Raw genomic sequence first — 21362 nt, forward strand, 5'->3', positions numbered from 1 at the left:
TGAAACTAGAAATTAATTATATGAAGAAAACTGGAAAATTTACAAGCATGTGGAATTAAACAGCATGTTACTGAACAATCAATAGGTTGAATAAGAACTCTAAAGAGAAATTTTTAAAAAGCTTGAAACATTACAATATTGTATTTGGTTAAAAAATAGATAAATAAATTTTTTAAAAAAAGCTTGAAACAAATGAAAATGGAAATGTAATGTATAAAAATTTATGGGATACAGCAAAAAGAATTCTAAGGGGGAAGTTCATACTGATAAATGGCTACCTCAGAAAACAAGAGAAGTTTCAAGTAAGCAAGCTAACTTTACACCTCAAGAACTAGAAAAAGAACAAATTGAGCCCAAAATTACTAGAAGAAAGGAAATAAAGAAGGTTAGAGTAGAAAGGGCAAAACAAAAATGAAATAGACACTAAAATCTTTAATTAGACTCACTAAGAAAAAAGAGAAAGAACTCAAATAAATAAAATCAGAAATGAAAGATGAGAAACACAAAGGATCATAAGAGATTACTATGAACAAATATATGCCAACATGTTGGATAACCTATAAGAAATGCAGAAGTTCCTAGAAACATACAGCCTACCAAGACTGAATCATGATGGAATAGACTCTGAACAGACTGATTAACAGCAAGTACTAATCGGTAATCAAAAACCTTCCAACTAAAAAAAGTCCAGGAACAGATGGCCTCTTTGGTTAATTCCATCAAACATTCAAAGAAGAATTAATACCAATTCTTCTCAAAATCTTCCAAAAAACAGAAGAGGGAGAAACTCTTCCAAACATGTTTTTTGAAGCCAGCATTGTGTTGATACCAAAACCAGACAAGGATGCCACACAAAAAAAGAAGAAATACAGGCTAGTATTCCTGATGAACATAGATGTAAAAATCCTCAACAAAATATCAGCAACCCAGATTTAGCAATACATTAAAAGTTTCATAACCATGATTAAGCGGGATTTATTCCAAGTATGAAAGGATGGTTCAGCTTCCACAAATCTATTAAATAAAGTTGTATGCCACAATAATAAAATTAAGCATAAAAATATATGATTGTTACAATAGACATAGAAAAAGCATCTGACAAAATTCAACATCCATTTAGGATAAAAACCCTTAACAGAGTATAAATGGAACCCACCTCAACATAATAAAGATCATATATGACAAGCCCACAGCTAAGGTTATACTCAATGGCAAAAGCTGAAAGCTAATCCTCTAAGATCAGGAAGAAGAGAAGGATGCACACTGTTGCTACTTTTATTCAATATGGTATTGGAAGTCCTAGTCAGAGCAATTAGGCAAGGAAAAGAAATAAAAATCATCCAAATCTGAAACAAAGAAGTAACTGTTTCTATTTGCAAATGACATGATATTACATATAGAAAAGCTAAAGACTCCAGTAAATTTGAGGGATATAAAATCAATACACAAAAATCTGTTGCATTTCTTTACATTAATAATGAATTATCTGAAAGAAAAGTTAAGAAAGCAATCTCATTTACAATTTCATCAAAAGGACTAAAATATCTAGGAACAAATTTAGCCAAGGAGATGAAAACCCCATATATTGAAAACTATGGTATTAATAGAAAAAATTTAAGAAGACACAAATAAATGGAAAGATATTTTGTGTCCATGGATTAGATGAATTAATATTGTTAAAATACTCATTGTTAAAATATTCACGGCAATCTATAGACACAGTGCAATCCCTATTTCAACAGAAATAGAAAAAAACAATCTAAAAATTTGTATGGAACCACAAAAGACCCTGAATAGCCAAAGCAATCTTGAAAAAGAACAAAGCTAGAGGTATCGTGCTGCTTGATTTTATTACAAAGTTATACTTATTCAAACAGGATGATATTGGCATAAAAACAGACCCAGAGATCAATGGAACAGAATAGAGAGCCATGAAATAAGCCCATGCAAGAATATATAGGAAGAAAAGGACAGTCTCTTCAATAAATGGTGTTGGGAAAATTGAACAGCCACATGCAAAAGAGTGAAACTGGACCACTATCTTACATATATGCAAAAATTAACTCAAATTGGATTAAAGGCTTGAACGTAAGATCTGAAAGTATAGAAGTCCTATAAGAAAACATAGGTGGTGAGCTACTTGACATAGGTCTTGGTAGTGATTTTTTGAATCTGACACCAAAAGCAAAAGCAATAAAAGCAAAAATAAACAAGTAGAACTATATCAAAATAAAACCTTCTGCACAGCAAAGGAAACCATCAAGGAAAAAGCAACCAACTGAATGGGAGAAAATATTTGCAAATCATACAACTGATACGGAAATAGTATCCAAAATATATAAAGAACTCATACAATTCAATAGCAAAAAGCCCAACAATCCTATTTTAAAAATCTCAAACCCAAAACAATAAAGTAAATGGCAACGGGATCATACTTATCAACAATTACCTTAAATGTAAGTGGGTTGAATGCCCCTACCAAAAGACAAAGACTGGCTGAATGGATACAAAAACAAGACCCCTATATATGTTGTCTACAAGAGACCCACCTCGAAACAAGGGACACATATGGGCTGAAAGTGAAGGGCTGAAAAAAGATATTTCATGCAAACAGAGACCAAAAGAAAGCAGGAGTAGCAATACTCATATCAGATAAAATAGACTTTAAAACAAAGGCGATGAAAAGAGACAAAGATGGACACTACATAATGATCAAAGGATCAATCCAAGAAGAAGATATAACAATTATAAATATATATGCACCCAATATAGGAGCACCACAATATGCAAGGCAAATGCTAACAAGTATGAAAGAGGAAATTAACAATAACACAATAATAGTGGGAGACTTCAATACCCCACTCACACCTATGGACAGATCAACTAAACAGAAAATTAACAAGGGAACACAAACTTTAAATGATAGACCAGTTAGACCTAATTGATATCTATAGGTCATTTCACCCCAAAACAATGAATTTCACCTTTTTCTCAAGCGCACATGGAACCTTCTCCAAAATAGATCACATCCTGGGCTGTAAATCTAGTCTTGGTAAACTCAAAAAACATTGAAATCATTCCAAGCATCTTTTCTGACCACAGTGCAGTAAGATTAGATGTCAATTACAGGAGAAAAACAATTAAAAACTCCAACATATGGAGGCTGAACAACACACTGCTGAATGACCAACAAATCACAGAAGAAATCAAAATATGCATAGAAATGAATGAAAACGAAAACACAACAACCCAAAACCTATGGGACACAGTAAAAAGCAGTGCTAAGGGGAAGATTGATAGCAATACAGGCTCACCTGAAGAAACAAGAAAAAAGTCAAATAAATAACCTAACCCTACACTTAAAGCAACTAGAAAAGGAAGAAATGAAGAACCCGAGGGTTAGTAGAAGGAAAGAAATCTTAAAAATTAGGGCAGAAATAAATGCAAAAGAAACAAAAGAGACCATAGCAAAAATCAAGAAAGCCAAAAGCTGGTTCTTTGAGAAGATAAATAAAATTGACAAGCCATTAGCCAGACTCATCAAGAAACAAAAGGAGAAGAATCAAATCAACATAATTTGAAATGAAAATGGAGAGATCACAACAGACAACACAGAAATACAAAGGATCATAGAGACTATTATCAGCAACTATATGCAAATAAATTGGAAAACTTGGAAGAAATGGATAAATTCTTAGAAAAGTATGACTTCCCAAAACTGGACCAGGAAGAAATAGAAAATCTCAACAGACCCATCACAAGCACATAAATTGAAACTGTAATCAGAAATCTTCCAGCAAACAAAAGCCCAGGACCAGATGGCTTCACAGCTGAATTCTACCAAAAATTTAGAGAAGAGCTAACACCTATCCTACTCAAACTCTTCCAGAAAATTGCAGAGGCAGGTAAACTTCCAAACTCATTCTATGAGGCCACCATCAACCTAATACCAAAACCTGAAAAAGATGCTACAAAAAAAGAAAACTACAGGCCAATATCACTGATGAACATAGATGCAAAAATCCTTAAAATCCTAGCAAACAGAATCCAACAACATATTAAAAAGATCATACATCATGACCAAGTGGGCTTTATCCCAGGAATACAAGGATTCTTCAATATCTGCAAATCAATCAATGTAATACACCACATAAACAAATAGAAAAATAAAAACCATATTATTATTTCAATAGAAGCAGAGAAAGCATTTGACAAAATTCAACATCCAATTATGATAAAAAAAAAAAACCCTCCAAAATGCAGGAATAGAAGGAATATACCTTAACATATTTGGGGGGGGGGCGGCCTCCAAAATCACTGCTGATGATGATTGCAGCCATGAAATTAAAAGATGCTTACTCCTTGGAAGGAAGGTTATGGCCAACCTAGATAGCATATTTGAAAGTAGAGACATTACTTTGCCAACAAAAGTCTGTCTAGTCAAGGCTATGGTTTTTCCAGTGGTCATGTATGGATGTGAGAGTTGGACGGTGAAGAAAGCTGAGCACCGCAGAATTGATGCTTTTGAACTGTGGTGTTGGAGAAGACTCATGAGAGTTCCTTGGCCTGCAAGGAGATCCAATCAATCCATCCTAAAGGAGATCAGTCCTGGGTGTTCATTGGAAGGACTGATGGTGAAGCTGAAACTCCAATACTTTGGCCACCTCATGCGAAGAGTTGACTCATTGGAAAAGACCCTAATGCTGGGTAGGATTGGGAGCAGGAGGAGAAGGGGACGACAGAGGATGAGATGGTTGGATGGCATCACTGACTCGATGGACATGGGTTTAGGTAAACTCCGGGAGTTAGTGATGGACAGGGAGGCCTGGCGTGCTGCAATTCATGGGGTCACAAAGAGTCAGACATGACTGAGGGACAGAACTGAACTGAACCTCAACGTAATAAAAGCTATATATGACAAACCCTCAGCAAACATTATCCTAAATGAGGAAAAACTGAAAGCATTTCCCCTAAAATCAGGAACAAGACAAGGGTGCCCACTCTCACCACTACTATTCAACATAGTTTTGGAAGTTTGGGCCATGGCAATCAGAGCAGAAAAAGAAATAAAAGGAATACAGATTGGAAAAGAAGAAGTAAAACTCTCACTGTTTGCAGATGACATGATCCTCTACATAGAAAACCCTAAAGACTCCACCAGGAAATTACTAGAGCTAATCAATGAATATAGTAAAGTTGCAGGATATAAAGTTAACACACAGAAATCCCTTGCATTCCTATACACTAACAATGAGAAAACAGAAAGAGAAATTAAGGAAACAATTCCATTCACCACTGCAACGAAAAGAAGAAAATACTTAGGAATATATCTACCTAAAGAAACAAAAGACCTATATATAGAAAACTATAAAACACTGGTGAAAGAAATCAAAGAGGACACAAATAGACGGAGAAATATACCATGTTCATGGATTGGAAGAATCAATATAGTGAAAATGAGTATACTGCCAAAAGCAATCTATAGATTCAATGCAATCCCTATCAAGCTACCAATGGTATTTTTCACAGAACTAGAACAAATCATCTCACAATTTGTATGGAAATATAAGAAACCTCGAATAGCCAAAGCAATCTTGAGGAAGAAGAATGGAACTGGAGGAATCAATCTGCCTGACTTCAGGCTCTACTACAAAGCCACAGTCATCAAGACAGTATGGTACTGGCACAAGGACAGAAATATAGATCAATGGAACAAAATAGAAAGCCCAGAGATAAACCCACGCACCTATGGACACCTTATATTTGACAAAGGAGGCAAGAATATACAATGGAGAAAAGGCAATCTCTTTAACAAGTGGTGCTGGGAAAACTGCTCAACCACTTGTAAAAGAATGAAACTAGAGCACTTTCTAACACCATACACAAAAATAAACTCAAAATGGTTTAAAGATCTAAACGTAAGACCAGAAACTATAAAACTCCTAGAGGAAAACATAGGCAAAACACTCTCCGACATAAACCACAGTAGGATCCTCTATGACCCACCTCCCAGAATATTGGAAATAAAAGCAAAAATAAACAAATGGGACCTAATTAAAATTAAAAGCTTTTGCACAACAAAGGAAACTATAAGCAAGGTGAAAAGACAGCCTTCAGAGTGGGAGAAAATAATAGTAAATGAAGCAATGGACAATTAATCTCAAAAATATACAAGCAACTCCTGCAGCTCAATTTCAGAAAAATAAACGACCCAATCAAAAAATGGGCCAAAGAACTAAGCAGACATTTCTCCAAAGAAGACATACAGATGGCTAACAAACACATCAAAAGATGCTCAACATCACTCAGTATCAGAGAAATGCAAATCAAAACCGCAATGAGGTACCATTTCATGCACATCAGAATGGCTGCTATCCAAAAGTCTACAAGAAATAAATGCTGGAGAGGGTGTGGAGAAAAGGGAACCCTCTTACACTGTTGGTGGGAATGCAGACTAACACAGCCACTATGGAGAACAGTGTGGAGATTCCTCAAAAAACTGGAAATAGAACTGCCATATGACCCAGCAATCCCATTGCTGGGCACACACACTGAGGAAACCAGACTTGAAAGAGACACATGTACCCCAGTGTTCATTGTAGCACTGATTATAATAGCCAGGACATGGAGGGAAGCAGCCTAGATGCCCATCAGCAGATGAATGGATAAGGAAGCTGTGGTACATATATGCACAATGGAATATTACTCAGCCATTAAAAAGAATACATTCGAATCAGTTCTAATGAGGTGGATGAAACTGGAGCCTATTATACAGAGTGAAGTAAGCCAGAAAGAAAAACACCAATACAATATACTAACACATATATATGGTAATTAGTCAATCGGTCAAGATAACCCTGTATGCGAGACATCAGAAGAGACATAGATAAATAGAGCAGTATTGTGGACTCTATTGGAAAGGGCAAGAGCAGGATGATATGGGAGAATGGCATTGAAGCATGTAAATTATCATATGTGAAACGAATCGCCAGTCCAGTTTCATCACATGATACAGGGTGCTCGGGGCTGGTGCACTGGGATGACCCAGAGGGGTGGGGAGGGAGGTGAAAGAGGGGTTCTGGAAGGGGAAAATACGTACACCCATGGTGGATTCATGTCAATGTATGGCAAAACAAATACAATAATGTAAAATTAAAAAAAAATGAAGGGGAAAACATGTACACCTATGGTGGATTCATGTCAATGTATGGCGAAACAAATACAGTATTGTAAAGTTAAAAAATAGAAAATAAACTAACTTAAAAAAAATGAACAGAATATCTGAATGATATTTTTCTAAATAAGAAAAATAAGAAATACAGATGACCAATAGGTATGTGAAAAGATGCTCAACATCATTACTCCTCAGGGAAATGCAAATCAAAATCACAATGAAATATCATCTCATAACTGTTAGAATGGCTATTATCAAGAAATAACAAATGTAAATTGGTGTGACCACTATGAAAATCAGTATAGAGTTACCTGATAAGACTAAAAATAAACCTAACATATGATCCAGCAATTCTGCTCATGGGTATTTATGTGAAGAAAATGAAAACACTAATTCAAAAAGACATAAACACCCCTCCATGTTCACTGCAGCATTTTTTTTTACAATAGCCAATATATGGAAACAGCCTGTGTCCACTGATGGATGAATGGATAAAGAAATTGTGGCATATAATAAAGGAATAATAAGTGGAATATTCAGCCATAAAAAAAGAATGATCTCTCCATTTGCAACAGCATGATGGAATTTTAGGGCATTATGCTAAGTGAAATAAGTCAGACACAGAAGGCAAATGCTGTATAATCTTTTTTATGTGTGGAATCTAACAAACAAGCAAACTCCTCGAAACCAAGCTCATAGATTCAGAGATCAAATTGGTGGTTACAACAGGCAGGGGATGGGGATGGGAGAAATGGCACACACACACAAAAAAAGTAATGTGCCTCATTCCTTTAAGTTGGCTTAAAACTCAACATTCAGAAAACTAAGATCAAGGCATCTGGTCCCATCACTTCAGGGCAAATAGATGGGGAAACAATGGAAACAGTGACAGACTTTATTTTCTTGGGCTCCAAAAATCACTGCAGATGGTGATTGCAGCCATGAAATTAAAAGACTCTTGCTCTTTGGAAGAAAAGTTATGACCAACCTAAACAGCATATTAAAAAGCAGAGACATTACTTTGCCAACTGAGGTCCATCTAGTCAAAGCTATGGTTTTTCCAGTGGTTATGTATGGATGTGAGAGTTAGACCATCAAGAAAGCTGATCACTGAAGAATTGATGCTTTTGAACTGTGGTGTTGGTGAAGACTCTCGAGAGTCCCTTGGACTGCAAGGAGATCCAACAAGTCCATCCTAAAGGAAATCAGTCCTGAACATTCATTGGAAGGACTGATGCTGAAGTTGAAACTCCAATGCTTTGGCCACCTGATGCAAAGAGCTGACTCATTTGAAAAGACCCTGATGCTGGGAAAGATTGAGGGCGGGAGGAGAAGGGGATGACAGAGGATGAGATGGTTGGATGGCATCACCGACTGGATGGACATGAGTTTGGGTAAACTCCGGGAGTTGGTGATGGACAGGGAGGCCTGGCGTGCTGCGATTCATGGGGTTGCAAGGAGTCGGACACGACTGAGCGACTGAACTGAACTGCCTCATTCCTCCCTTCTAATCATTTATTTTTCTTCTTGCTGCATGCTTTTGTCACTTAAGTAGCTACTATATGTCAGCTTTCACAACATGAGGTAAGACAGGGTTTCTAGTTACACAGATCTGGTGGGGAAGGTAAATATGCAAATAGAGATGGAAGTAGGAGGTGGCCAAGCTGTCCTGGAATTGTAAACAGCGCTTTGGTTTACTCCTGATCTCATTGTGTTCACAAAGCAGCTCAAGGCTGTGTTCCTATTGCTGATCACTTTTATTGAGTGCTTTACTCTTAAAAAGACTAATGCTTTTCATTCCTTTGGGGACTGAATTTTATCAAAAAAGCCATAATCTTTTTCTGCACAAAAACATTACAACCCAGTGATCTGTGCCAGTTTTTCAGCTGTGCTAGAGTATGTATTACCATTGTTTCTGGTTCTGCTGGGCTCTGCAGGGGAGTGTCTTTCACTGGTGTTTCTGTTTTTCAGCGCTCAATGGATACCTCTTTGGCAACTTCCCTGAACCTGATATGTGCGTTGGTGAATCAGTGTCCTGGCACCTATTTGGGATGGGGAATGAGATAGACATCCATTCCATCTATTTTTATGGTAACACCTTCATCAGCAGAGGGCATCGGACTGATGTCGTCAACCTGTTCCCAGCCACCTTCCTAACAATAGAAATGATAGTTGAGAATCCTGGAAAGTGGATGATAACCTGCCAAGTCAGTGATCACCTCCAAGGTAAAAAGGATGGAGGCCAGTGTGGAAATGCTTACAATGGTACAATTAAACCACACAGTCAACGGTGTTCATTCAGTGCATGCTATTGGATGGATTCTTGTCTGTGTTATATTTATTATAATTAAATATTAAACATAGGAAAATGTATAATGCCTATTTGGCATCTTATCGACAGATATTTATTAATTAATTACTTCCTCATGAACCAGGTAAGAGGTGATTGAAAAAATTGATAAGACTTTCCTGGAACCTGGAATCTAGTAGTTAAATATAGTTATACATTTACAAAATGAATAAAATTTGAGGCAGAATTATAAATGCTCTTGGAGCTTTGTCACTTCACTGGAACAGTCAGAGAGGGTACCTAATGAGGGAGTCCCTAATCTGAGCCTAATCAGGAATTTGATTAGATGAGGAAGAAGAAAAAGGCTTTCCAAGTAGGAGAAGCAACATGAACTGGGAAAAACACACGGGCAATTATAAATAGAATAAAATTTACTACAGAAATTGGAATTTATAGATAATCTGGACCAACCAGAAAGGGATTTCTAGATAATCTGGGCCACCCCCCTATCCAATTCTTGAATTCCCTTTTGGAAATTTATTTTAAAAAATTTTTTTAAATTTTATATTGGAGTATAGTTGATTTATGTATGATGTGTTAGTTTCAGGTGTACAGAAAAATGAGTTATACATATTCAAATATCTATTCTTTTTCAGATTCTTTTCCCATGTAAATTTCCCATATTACAGAGAACTGAGTATAGTTACCTGTGCTCTACAGTATGTCCTTGTTGATGATTTATTTTATATAGAGTGGTGTGTATAACCCCAGCCTAGTAATTGTAGCAGCCCATTTCGTCTCTGGGCTGTTCTGTGAGAGTTCTTCTTTGTATTGAGACATAATCCAATGACAGGTGCAAAATCCTTTGAAAGGTGAATGATAAGCATTTGTTGACTTAAATACCTGTCGAATGATTCTGTCCAGGTTCCTTGGGACCACATGGAATAAGTCTACTTAGCTGGACCTAAGGCTCATGTCAGAGGAGTGATGAAGCAGAAGTTTTAGAGAGGCAGTTTGGGCCTCAGGGGAGCAGTTTTGAATGGCAAGGCTAAGGAACGTCTGGAAGGTAATGCGTGCGTGCATGCTGAGTCCCTCCAGTCGTGTCGACTCTTGACGATCCTATGGACTATAGTCCATCAGGTTCCTCTGTCTGTGGGATTCTCCAGGCAAGAATACTGGAGTGAGTTGTCATGCCCTCCTCCAGGGGATCTTCCCAACCCAGGGACTGAACTCATGTACATTACTTCTCCTGCATTGGCAGGCGGGTTCTTGACCATTAGCACTAGCTGGGAAGCCCCTGGAAGGTAATAGTGAGCCCTTATAGTTCATTAGACACAAGTGATTTAGAAAGATTTAGGAAGCTAAATATGTCTTTGTGCAGAGAAGACTCAATGGAGAGATTCTGGCTACTGGACACCAGTTAAGAAACACTGGCAACATTAGAGTTACGACATATTAAAGGTTTGGCCTAAGAAGAGAAAAAGAAAATGTTATCAATTGGATAAACATGGAGTAAATAATGTATGATTCAGTTTGGATCCTAACTACACACAGTCACTGCAAGGACAGCTATGCAGCACTTCAGGGCTGCTTTCATAACACATTTTGTTCCCCTCAACCTTAAAGCAAACCTCACATTTGTCCACTGGGTTATTCCAGTTAAATTCAATTCAGCGAATGTTGAGTTGCCCAGTTAATATGTATCAGACACTCTCCTGAGAAGACAAAGATGAACATGACAGTTACTATTCTCCACCCCCACTCCAGACTTTATTGAGGTATAATTGACAAATAGGAATTGTATATAAATTCCTTGATGTTTTGATATAAGGTGTAAACTCTTTAAACTACACACGAGGTAATTAATATATCAACTACCTCACATAGTTAAACTTTGTGATGTTGGTGATGGTGACAACTCTTGAGATCTCAAAGAATACAAAGTTTCAGTTATGCAAGACAAATGGGTCCTCGAGATCTAGTGGTGACTACTATCAACAATACTGTGTTGTATACTTGAAATTCCCTGAAAGGGTAGATTGTAGGTGTTCTACACATAAGATCCTTAAATTTGAGAAGAAATTAGTTTTAAAATCAAGGCTTTAGCACTTTTGAAATTAGTTAGATTCTTAAGTTTGGCCAATAGTTGCAAACATAAGCTGGAATACATTACTGAAATACAACATTTATTAAATTGTCCATACCCTCAGAAAAAATGTTTAAAATTGGAAGATATGTATAATTCAATTTTAAAATTAGCAATCACCTCTAGAGATAATGGTGTTACATTTTGATGAATATCTTCCCTATTTTCTAGACCTTTATATATAAATGCATAGTCTTTCCAAACTTTACCAGTTTGATAACTGAACAATAGTACCACTTGATTACTATTGAGGTTGGACTTTTTTTTGTTTGTTCTTGGGCCAGTAGTATTTCTTTTGTGAATAACCTATAAATGTTTTGTTCATTTTCTATTGAGATATTTACTTTTCTCTTTCTTATTTATCAAAGATATTTACGTATTAATCTTTTGTCATATGTGTTAAAACACTCCTCTACCCACTGTTTATTTTTACTTTTAACTTTGTTTATGGTCCTACTTTCTGTACAAAAGTTTTAAATGTTCACAAAGTCAAATAAATCAGTCTATTCTTCCTCTATGATCGCTTTTGGAGCACTTATACATTAACTCATGGTTTTCCTCTGTTTTATAGCTGGCATGCTGGGGCAATACAATGTCGGTAACTGCAAAAGTGGTATTTCTCACCTCAAGATGAAGGGTCAACAGAGGCGCTACTTTATAGCAGCTGAAAAAATTCTTTGGGACTATGGTCCTCAAGGCTATGACAAATTCAGTGGTCTTCCCCTAAATGCCTCTGGCAGGTAAGCTCTCTTTGCTGATGTTTCTAAGGCTCTCATAAGAGAGGCATCTATTAGGTTTTTTGCTGTGATCTCATTTGTGTTCTAGGCACTGTTCTTATGAGTACATACTGTATAGATGGCATAATAGCATCATTTAAGGAGCTCTGAGTCCCATAATGTATATACTACTGAGAATTGGCAGAGTATCTCAAAGCTATGGTTTTTCCAGTAGTCATGTATGGGTGTGAGAGTTGGACTATAAAGAAAGCTGACCACTGAAGAACTGATGCTTTTGAACTGTGGTGTTGGAGAAGACTCTCGAAAGTCCCTTGTGCAGCAAGGAGATCCACCTAGTCTATCCTAAAGAAAATCAGTCCTGAATATTCATTGGAAGGACTGATGCTGAAGCTGAAACTCCAATACTTTGGCCACCTGACATGAAGAAATGACTCACTAGAAAAGACCCTGATGCTGGGAAAGATTGAAGGTGGGAGGAGAAGGGGATGACAGAGGATAAGATGGTTGGATGGTATCACTGACGCGATGGACGTGAGTTTGAGTAAGCTCCGGGTGTTGGTGATGGACAGGTACGACTGGCGTGCTGCAGTTCATGGGGTCGCAAAGAGTCGGACATGACTGAGCGACTGAACTGAACTGAACTATTGCTTTATGATTTGCTGGCCAAATCAAGGCACTAGATTCATTAATTCACCCATCAAACACTTCAGGAGCATCTACTATGTGCAAGCTGCAGCATTAAGTGCCATGAGAATTACTAATCTGACAGAGAACAGACTAAGGTCTTACACATATTAAGCAGACAATTTTGAAAAGGGAAAAGCCAGGACTCTCTTTCAGTGGAGGTGAACTAGCCAAGAAAGGTTACCATTTTTGGTTCAAGGGCAGCCTGATATAAGTGAGGCCCCTTCTGCCCAGACTTCATTTTCCTCCCTGTTCAGTACAATGCCACTTTCCCCCTTCAAAATCTAACTATACTGTAACTTCTTAAGTAAAGTCTCCCTGACACCTGAATAATTTTCTCTGGGCTTCCATAGCACGTAATATTTTTCAAATTGAATCTAACAATTTACTAAGTGGATGAAGGCCCCTGTGACTTTTATTGTAGGATCATATGCAAATATGTCTAGGAAAGCATTACAAAATATACAGTATGATAAACAAGTATTGCTCTTACCCTGTAATCCTTTTCATGTTTGAGGGAATGTTTAAAAAATTGTCTTTATGGTCAATAAGATTCCTTTTGTTTCTTTCATTATAAATTTCATTCATTCTTCCACCAAAGTGATAACCTTTAACCTTGCCTAAAGAATTTGTGTGGATCACCTATGAAAAATTCTTTGATATCAAAATTCCCTATTGACTAGTATTTTCCCACAAACAGAATAGTGAAAATTAACATTGAGAATTATGTCTTAGAAGCCTTCCAAAATTAGAAAGCACCTTATAAAATGTGAAATATTAAGCTATATTCAGTGGATATTTAATGTAATATGTGAAAACACAATGTACTAAGTGACATGAGAGATGCAGGAAAGTCTAAGATAATGTTCCTGTTCTCAGGTACAGAAAGAGCTGAATAAACAGGAGAAGAGAAGTGACTTTCCAAGTTACAAGTAAGATTAAGATGAGCTGTCCAGACAGTGTGTTCTCTTGGCATTTAGAGAGAGCTAAGATAGCCAGAAATACATCACAAAGGAAATGGAACTTAAGTAGGGTCTTTTGAATGATAGAATTTATGTAAGTGAATTGCAAAGAGAGGGAAATTTTAGATGCAGGGGTTAATGCAAAGCATCTGCCATAAAGCAGAGTGATTAGATCAGAGAGTGAATGACATGTGAGGGATTTGCACGGGGCATGAGCACTTACACAGAACAATGGAGAAAGGATTGGAGCAAGCTGGATATCCTTTGCAGAGGTCCTCCAATCTGTTTGAAGTTTACTTGACTGGCAATTGGAAGCAACTAAAGATTTTGGAGCAGATAAAATGACAATGAAAATAACCATTTTAAAGGTTTTGGAGTATCAGTGCGTATGCTGAGAAAAAAAGTCAAGGGAGCCAATGTGAGACAGAGGATGCTGCATGGATAGATAGGAGGTTCATACTAGGATAGATAGGAGGTTCACAAGGCGAGGAGCACATGCATGTAGTGTGGGTTGTGGGAAGAAAGGAAAGGAAAAGATGAAATAAATGTGAAGAAAAGGAAGGGTGCAAAATAAAAGGTTACAAAGCCAGGATGACCAAGATAAGAGGGCGAGGCAGAAAAAGAAGACACAGCAGGCATGTCTGCAGGAGTGGTGGTACCACTGATGAAGCAGAGGAGGGATAGTACTAGTTGGAAGTTATATTATTGTATTTCACAAGTTTGAAATTTGGTATTTCGTATATATAGTTTATATGGTAACTACACTGATCAAACTACTTGATTAACTAGATACTCCATTCCTTAATCATGCCAGATATCAGAGCTTACTATTTGCAGAGACTATTCCTATTGACAACAGCAAGAGATAGAGGGATGCTCATTCTGCAAAGAAAACAGTTAGCTCTTTGTTACTTTGTAGGACACCATCTGGGACTCCAATATTGGTAAGTAAGGAGTTTATCTGTGCCTCCTTCGGTTGCTGGACCTCTGAGGAAGAAAGTACAATGGCTAAGAGAGAAATGAGCACCAAACAGCTTCTGAAGACTTTTAAGGCTGGTTGACTATTCCTGGGAACTTGGCTGAAGACCGGCTATCTTTTCTGGGGAGATGGGTGGATGAATGGGCTAGAGACAATACAATAAAGCTCCATAATTAAGGCACTTAATTATGGATGTGCAGAGGTGTATTCCCAGTCAATTCCCTTCTCTTTCCACAGTGACTCTGAGCTCTACTTCACACAAGGGGACAACAGAATAGGAGGGAAATACTGGAAGGCTCAGTACACAGAGTATGTTGATGCAACTTTTACTCGAAGAAAGAGATTCTCTGAGGCAGAAGCCCACCTTGGAATTCTGGGTACAGTGAAATTATCTGTCACGTTTGGAACGAGGGAGATGTTTCAGTGGGGCATGTAATCTAACAGGGAATGACTATTCTGTTCCATTAACTTCTCTGTCTCTTTTCTTTTCTTTTTTTTTTTTTTTCAATAAATTTATTTATTTTAGTTGGGGGCTAATTACTTTACAATATTGTAATAGTTTTTGCCATACATTGACATGAATCAGCCATGGGTTTACATGTGTTCCCCTTCCTGGACCCCCCTCCCATCTCCCTCCCCATCCCATCCCTCTGGGTCATCCCATTGCCCTGGCCCTGAGCCCTTGTCTCATGCATCGAACATGGAATGGTGTTCTGTTTCACATATGATAATATACATGTTTCAATGCTATTCTCCCAGAACGTCCCACCCTCACCTTCTCCCTCAGAGTCCATAAAATTGTTCTATGCATCTGTGTCTCTTATTCTGTCTCACATATAGGGTTATCGTTACCATCTTTCAAATTCCATATATATGCATTAGTATACTGTATTGTTGTTTTTCTTTCTGGCTTACTTCACTCTGTATAATGGGCTCCAGTTTCATCCATCTCAGTAGAACCGATTCAAATGTATTTTTTTTAATGGCTGAGTAATATTCCATTGTGTATATGTACCACTGCTTCCTTATCCATTCGTCTGCTGATGGACATCTAGGTTGCTTCCATGTCCTGGCTATTGTAAACAGTGCTGCGATGAACATTGGGGTACACGCGTCTCTTTCAATTCTGGTTTCTTCGGTGTGTATGCCCAGCAGTGGGATTGCTGGATCATATGGCAGTTCTATTCCCAGTTTTTTAAGGAATCTCCACACTGTTCTCCATAGTGGCTGTACTAGTTTGCATTCCCACCAACAGTGTAAGAGGGTTCCCTTTTCTCCACACCCTCTCCAGCATTTACTGCTTGTAGACCTTTGGATAGCAGCCATTCTGACTGGTGTGAAATGATACCTCATTGTGGTTTTGATTTGCATTTCTCTAATAATGAGTGATGTTGAGCATCTTTTCATGTGTTTGTTAGCCATCTGTATGTCTTCTTTGGAGAAATGTCTGTTTAGTTCTTTGGCCCATTTTTTGATTGGGTCGTTTATTTTTCTGGAATTCAGCTGCAGGAGTTGCTTGTATATTTTTGAGATTAATTGTTTGTCTGTTGCTTCGTTTGCTATTATTTTCTCCCATTCTGAAGGCTGTCTTTTCACGTTGCTTATAGTTTCCTTTGTTGTGCAAAAGCTTTTAATTTTAATTAGGTCCCATTTGTTTATTTTTGCTTTTATTTCCAATATTCTGGGAGGTGGGTCATGGAGGATCCTGCTGTGATTTATATCGGAGAGTGTTTTGCCTATGTTTTCCTCTAGGAGTTTTATAGTTTCTGGTCTTACGTTTAGATCTTTAATCCATTTTGAGTTTATTTTTGTGTATGGTGTTAGGAAGTGTTCTAGTTTCATTCTTTTACAAGTGGTTGACCAGTTTTCCCAGCACCACTTATTAAAGAGATTGTCTTTTCTCCATTGTATATTCTTGCCTCCTTTGTCGAAGATAGGGTGTCCATAGGTGCGTGGGTTTATCTCTGGGCTTTCTATTTTGTTCCATTGATCTATATTTCTATCTCTGTGCCAGTACCATACTGTCTTGATGACTGTGGCTTTGTAGTAGAGCCTGAAGTCAGGCAGGTTGATTCCTCCAGTTCCATTCTTCTTCCTCAAGATTGCTTTGGCTATTCGAGGTTTCTTATATTTCCATACAAATTGTGAGATGATTTGTTCTAGTTCTGTGAAAAATACCATTGGTAGCTTGATAGGGATTGCATTGAATCTATAGATTGCTTTGGGTAGTATACTCATTTTCACTATATTAATTCTTCCAATCCATGAACACGGTATATTTCTCCATCTGTTTGTGTCCTCTTTGATGTCTTTCATCAGTGTTTTATAGTTTTCTATATATAAGTCTTTTGTTTCTTTAGGTAGATATATTCCTAAGTATTTTATTCTTTTTGTTGCAATGGTGAATGGTATTGTTTCCTTAATTTCTCTTTCTGTTTTCTCATTATTGGAGTATAGGAATGCAAGGGATTTCTGTGTGTTAATTTTATATCCTGCAACTTTACTATATTCATTGATTAACTCTAGTAATTTTCTAGTAGAGTCTTTAGGGTTTTCTATGTAGAGGATCATGTCATCTGCAAACAGTGAGAGTTTTAGTTCTTCTTTTCCTATCTGTATTCCTTTTATTTCTTTTTCTGCTCTGATTGCTGTGGCCCAAACTTCCAAAACTATGTTGAATAGTAGTGGTGAAAGTGGGCATCCTTGCCTTGTTCCTGACTTTAGGGGAAATGCTTTCAATTTTTCACCATTGAGGATAATGTTTGCTGTGGGTTTGTCATATATAGCTTTTATTATGTTGAGGTATGTTCCTTCTATTCCTGCTTTCTGGAGGGTTTTTATCATAAATGGATGCTGAATTTTGTCAAAGGCTTTTTCTGCATCTATTGAGATAACCATATGGTTTTTTTCTTTCAATTTGTTAATGTGGTGTATTACATTGATTGATTTGCGGATGTTAAAAAAACCTTGCATTCCTGGGATAAAGCCCACTTGGTCATGATGTATGATCTTTTTAATATGATGTTGGATTCTGTTTGCTAGAATTTTATTAAGGATTTTTGCATCTATGTTCATCAGTGATATTGGCCTGTAGTTTTCCTTTTTTGTGACATCTTTGTCTGGTTTTGGAATTAGGGTGATGGTGGCCTCATAGAATGAGTTTGGAAGTTTACCATCTTCTGCAATTTTCTGGAAGAGTTTGAGTAGGATAGGTGTTAGCTCTTCTCTAAATTTTTGGTAGAATTCAGCTGTGAAGCCATCTGGTCCTGGGCTTTTGTTTGCTGGAAGATTTCTGATTACAGTTTCGATTTCCGTGCTTGTGATGGGTCTGTTAAGATCTTCTATTTCTTCTGGTTCAGTTTTGGAAAGTTATACTTTTCTAAGAATTTGTCCATTTCTTCCAAGTTGTCCATTGTATTGGCATATAGCTGTTGGTAGTAGTCTCTTATGATCCTTTGTATTTCTGTGGAGTCTGTTGGGATCTCTCCATTTTCATTTCTAATTTTGTTGATCTGATTCTTCTCCCTTTGTTTCTTGATGAGTCTGGCTAATGGCTTGTCAATTTTGTTTATCTTCTCGAAAAACCAGCTTTTAGTTTTGTTGATTTTTGCTATGGTCTCTTTTGTTTCTTTTGCATTTATTTCTGCCCTAATTTTTAAGATTTCTTTCCTTCTACTGACCCTGGGGTTCTTCATTTCTTCCTTCTCTAGTTGCTTTAGGTGTAGAGTTAGTTGATTTATTTGATTTATTTCTTGTTTCTTGAGGTACGCCTGTATTGCTATGAACCTTCCCCTTATCATTGCTTTTACAGTGTCCCATAGGTTTTGGGTTGTCGTGTTTTCATTTTCATTCGTTTCTATGCATAATTTGATTTCTTTTTTGATTTCTTCTGTGATTTGTTGGTTATTCAGAAGCGTGTTGTTTAGCCTCCATATGTTGGAATTTTTTTTTCCTGTAATTGAGGTCTAATCTTACTGCATTGTGGTCAGAGAAGATAGCTGGGATGATTTCGATTTTTTTGAATTCTGTCTCTTTTCGTGTCTTCTCCCTCCTTCTCTCAATATTTCTCAGGTCCCGTCATCAAGGCAGAGGTGGGTGACACTCTATTAGTGACATTTGCCAACAAAGCTGACAAGGTCTACAGTATTTTGCCCCATGGTGTGATCTATGACAAAGCTTCTGATGCAGCCCCAAATGTAGATGGTAAGTCCTAGTTTGCGCCTTGGGAGGATCCTGGGCCCTTTACTTGCCAGCCCTGTGAGCTTGAGCAGCTATTTCAATTTTCTGAACCTTACTCTTCTCCTCTATCAAGTGCAGAGAATAATGCTCACCTCACAGGGCTTTGGGAAGGGATAGACGGGCTTCCTTGGTGGCTCAGACACTAAAGAATCTGCCTGCAATGCAGGAGACCTGGGTTCAATCCCTGGGTCAGGAGGATCCCCTGGGGAAGAGAATGGCTATCCACTCCAGTATTCTTTTGTGGAGAATTCCATAGATAGAGGAGCCTGGGGAGCTACATATAGTCCATGGGGTTGCAAAGAGTCAGACACAACTGAATGACTATCACTTCACTTCAGACAGAATTCAGGACAGGGTCTGGTGCACAGTAGATACTTAGGAAACATTAATGCCATTCTTTACTCTCAGTAACATAATAAATCTCAAAGTGGGTTACTTTCACAGCCTCACCCACTTCTCTAAGATGGAGAGTTTTTTTTGTTGCAGTTGCATGGGATTCTCTGGGTAAGGCTAAGGAGAAAATCTGATTTCCAATGTTTTGTTGAAATGAAAATCTTACACATGGGTTTTGCTTTGTCTCTATGGGCAAATATTTATATAAAACTTTTGTGGGTTTACATATGTATCCCCCAATCACAGAGGCTGTCTACATGTAAGAAAAGCAGCTTCTATCCAGTGGCTACAGGAACTATCCTTCCATTCATGATATTGTTCTTGGGAAATCCTGGCTGTGTGGGAAGCCTTTCTCATCGCTACAGCAGATACCATGACTCCTGAGATACTTCTTTATTCCCAAGTATGAGGCTGGTCCCAGTCCAGAGCAGGCTTTGCGGTGCTGGGGAGGGAACAGAGAAGGAAAGGATGGAGGCAGTATTCCCCATTCCCTCATTGCACCCACCCTGCACCCCCCTGCCTGCTGCAGCAATGTCTCCTGTGCTGCATTTTCTTCCTTGGTCAAAATGCTCATGAAGACTTTTGCAGAAAGAACCCTAATGACAGCTGAAATGTCTACATTTCTATTGTTTATCTCAGAAAACTTACTGCATACCTTACTGCATACTTGCTTGTTTGCAAGCCCTGGACAAAATGCAGAAAGTCTCTAGCCTCAGTCTAGTTGAAGAGATTCAATGTGTTCATTTGACAATACAATGTGAGGGTCAAGTACAAAGTCTTTGGAATCAGCCCTGGGTTTAATCCCAGATCTGCCATTTACCAGCTTTGTTACCTTGCGCCTTTGCTTACCTCCTCTAACTTGTAGTTATTTGGGTTATTTCCTAGTTCAAACTTCTAGATTTAAAACTCTTTAAAGGTAGGTCTCTTGTTTAACTTTTTGGGGTAACCGCTAAAGGGCCGAATATAATAAACTCCCCATCATCAGTTCAGTTCAATTCAGTTCAGTTCAATCGCTCAGTTATGTCTGACTGTTTGCAACCCCATGAACCGAGCATGCCAGGCCTCCTTGTCCATCACCACTTCCCGGAGTCCACCCAAACCCATGTCTATTGAGTTGGTGATGCCATCCAACCATCTCATCCTCTGTCATCCCCTTCTCCTGCCCTCAATCTTTCCCAGCATCAGGGTCTTTTCTAGTGAGTCAGCTCTTCACATTAGGTGGCCAAAGTATTGGAGTTTTAGCTTCAGTATTAGTCCTTCCAGTGAATATTCAGGACTGACCTCCTTTAGGATGGACTGGTTGGATCTCCTTGCAGTCCAAGGGACTCTCAAGAGTCTTCTCCAACACCACAGTTCAAAAGCATCAATTCTTCAGTGCGCAGCTTTCCTTATAGTCCAATTCTCACATCCATACATGACCACTGGAGAAACCATAGCCTTGACTAAATGGACCTTTGTTGACAAAGTAATGTCTCTGCTTTTCAATATGCTGTCTAAGTTGATCATAACTTTCCTTCCAAGGAGTAAGTGTCTTTTAATTTCATGGCTGCAATCACCACATACAGTGATTTTGGAGCCCCCCAAAATAAAGTCAGCCACCGTTTCCACTGTTTCCCCATCTATCCGCCATGAAGTGATGGGACAAGATGCCATGATCTTAGTTTTCTGAATGTTGAGTTTTAAGCCAACTTTTTCACTCTCCTCTTTCACTTTCATCAAGAGGCTCTTTAGTTCTTCTTCACTTTCTGCCATGAGGGT

The 21362-nt window shown here is 37.9% G+C and overlaps 1 protein-coding gene across 2 annotated transcripts in view; it reads left to right on the plus strand.

Moving 5' to 3' along the window:
* Positions 1–21362, plus strand: part of HEPHL1 (hephaestin like 1) — a 101379-nt gene that overhangs the window by 39437 nt on the left and 40580 nt on the right. For both annotated transcript variants that reach the window (XM_081537702.1, XM_081537701.1), the window contains exons 5-8: positions 9146–9400; positions 12182–12350; positions 15210–15349; positions 19044–19175. In XM_081537702.1, coding sequence (XP_081393828.1) covers positions 9146–9400; positions 12182–12350; positions 15210–15349; positions 19044–19175 — 696 coding nt within the window. The remainder of the gene's footprint in view (positions 1–9145; positions 9401–12181; positions 12351–15209; positions 15350–19043; positions 19176–21362) is intronic.

This window comes from Giraffa tippelskirchi, chromosome 10 (assembly GCF_054371585.1).
Source record: "Giraffa tippelskirchi isolate mGirTip1 chromosome 10, T2T-mGirTip1v1.2.pri, whole genome shotgun sequence".
Taxonomy (NCBI): domain Eukaryota; kingdom Metazoa; phylum Chordata; class Mammalia; order Artiodactyla; family Giraffidae; genus Giraffa; species Giraffa tippelskirchi.